General features: G+C 42.8%; 1 protein-coding gene across 3 annotated transcripts in view; it reads left to right on the forward strand.

Annotated features, from left to right (window-relative positions):
* LOC115545912 (uncharacterized) overlaps positions 1–2,500 on the forward strand; it is a 44,527-nt gene that overhangs the window by 12,330 nt on the left and 29,697 nt on the right. For all 3 annotated transcript variants that reach the window (XM_030359414.1, XM_030359416.1, XM_030359415.1), the window contains exons 5-6: positions 1–91; positions 435–529. The exon at positions 1–91 is cut by the window's left edge and continues 50 nt beyond it. In XM_030359414.1, coding sequence (XP_030215274.1) covers positions 1–91; positions 435–529 — 186 coding nt within the window. The remainder of the gene's footprint in view (positions 92–434; positions 530–2,500) is intronic.

Consider the following 2,500-nt stretch of genomic DNA (forward strand, 5'->3'; position numbering starts at 1 on the left):
TCTGCCCAGCTTGAGGAGTTGGTGCATTCTCTGGAGAAATGGCGTGAGGTCACTGCAGTTCAACACCCAAAAAAGGATGCCAAGCTTCATGGTGTGTACCTGTCTCTATACAGTGTATACATAACTAAATATATACCAACATATAACCAGATCGACTTTTTTTATCTTCTACTGCAGAAATGTGTTGTAGCCTACAGTAACAAGCATGTTTTTAAGAATGAAAAGAAACATTGAACTGTTTCTGCTATGATCTTTTTTGTGTTCCACATAGTTGTTAGTATGTTTTGTGTCAGTGTCTTGGTGTGTATTGCGTGTGTGTGTGTGTGTGTGTGTGTGTGTGTGTGTGTGTGTGTGTGTGTGTGTGTGTGTGTGTGTGTGTGTGTGTGTGTGTGTGTGTGTGTGTGTGTGTGTGTGTATTTGTGTGTTTTGACCAGATAAAGACATTGAGCAACAGCTAACGCAAATGCTTAAGGAATTCACGGATGGAGAATTCGTCCTAGCGCTCTCCTCCATGACCATGGAATCCCAGGTAAATTTCAATTAAATCCAACTACTATAATCTGAGAGCCAATGTGTGTTGAATTGTGTTTGTGTGTTCAGATTTGCAGTGCACACCAGTAGTCTGATTGTCTCCAAACGTACCACAATAATTGCTCAGGGGTCAAGTGGATTTGATTAGTACTTATAAGGTATTAGCCCTTAGGTAGCTGATGCGTTAGGTTTCATGTTTGCTAGCTTTTAACTATCTCATGAGAACTTTAACTATCACATGTTTGCTCGAGATGAATCAGGTAAGAATTAAAAATCTTGAGCTGTTTACCGCAATGTTAGATATCAGCTTCCCCAGCTAATTAGCATTAGCTATTATGTTCACTACCTAATTAGTGTTAGCTGGCTTACATCAAGTTTGCCAGACATCACAATGAGAGAAGTCTATCCATTGAAAAGCACATACCACAGCCAAGAGAACTTACAAAATGCCTTCACTGAAATGTTCAGATGATGAAAAAATATCAAAAGTTATATTCAATTCAAATGGTAAATGTAAACTTGAAATCTAAATAGAGCAACATTTAAAATGACTTATGTCTGTATGTCATTGGTAAAAAAAACGAAGAAATGTCTTCAGAAAAACCCAAACAAGCCCTAATGTCGTGGATCATTTATACCAAACCCTGGTTCCTGTATTGAATGCCCTGGCTGTTTTCAAGTGCTGGTGTGTGTTGGTGATGTGTTGCTGCATTAGCCAAAGAGTGAGGTAAACACTTCTGTTTCCAGCAATGTTCTTTTTCTTCGTCATCCATCAAACACATGATGAATCACCCATGAAAACTAAACAGTTTGATTCAAGGCAACACTGTTCCCTCTAAAAAGAAACTTTTAATGGCATGGATGTTTTAGAAGCGTTTTTTGCGCTGTAGTGCTGCTTGTGTCGTTGGGTGGCGGGGCAAGTGCTGGGTTGGGATGGATCCCCCCTGCTCTTATGCATTTGGATGAGATGTAGATGAGATGAAGGCACCTGGGTGCTTCAAAATCAGGTATCACCACCCACGATCCACACCCTTTCTCCTAGCCTAAACGCATAGTTTCACACACATGCACGCACGCGCACGCACACACACACACACACACACACACACACACACACACACAATTCAGCGACCAACAAACCAAACCTAACCCAAAACAAGTGATGTATCCCTTAAACTTTAACACACACACACAAAAACACACTTGGACGACGAAGAAAATATCACAAAAGCGTGAACACGTGTAAGCTCATACACACCCACACCCATGCACATACGTCCACGCATTTTCATACTTGCACATGATATCTTACCGTGGTAAAACTCAGTTTCATGCCACCGCTGTCGATCACTTTCACTCTCCTTTCCATTCGCAAACACACACACACACACACACACACACACACACACACACACACACACACACACACACACACACACACACACACACACACACACACACTCACATATCCTCACGCAGAGTGCTTAAAGCCCACCCTCACCATTCTTCCTGGTGCAACCTCTAATGCCCCCCCCCCCTAAAATAAATTCATTATTTCTTTTATAGTTCCTTGTGCTGCCTTCTCTCCCGAAGCTCATCTCTGTGGGCGGCTGCCCGGCGCATGGTATTAGGCTATGTGTAAAATAAATGATGTCTGAAGCCATAGGGGTATATCTGTGGCTCCCTCCCAAAACTACCTAACGTCCAAGGAACATTAAACACCCAGATCCTCGTTTAGCGAATAAATAACCATTCATTTCAATGGCTGTGTGTGTGTGTGTGTGTGTGTGTGTGTGTGTGTGTGTGTGTGTGTGTGTGTGTGTGTGTGTGTGTGTGTGTGTGTGTGTGTGTGTGTGTGTGTGGGTGTGCGTGTTTTTGTGTGTCGCCCGCACTGGACTCTCCGTGCATATTTTACCAGCGCATAGCCTTCACGCTGTGTGTCAGGAGAAGAAGAAAAGGGAGAGAGAGG

This window comes from Gadus morhua, chromosome 6, assembly GCF_902167405.1.
Source record: "Gadus morhua chromosome 6, gadMor3.0, whole genome shotgun sequence".
Classification (NCBI taxonomy): domain Eukaryota; kingdom Metazoa; phylum Chordata; class Actinopteri; order Gadiformes; family Gadidae; genus Gadus; species Gadus morhua.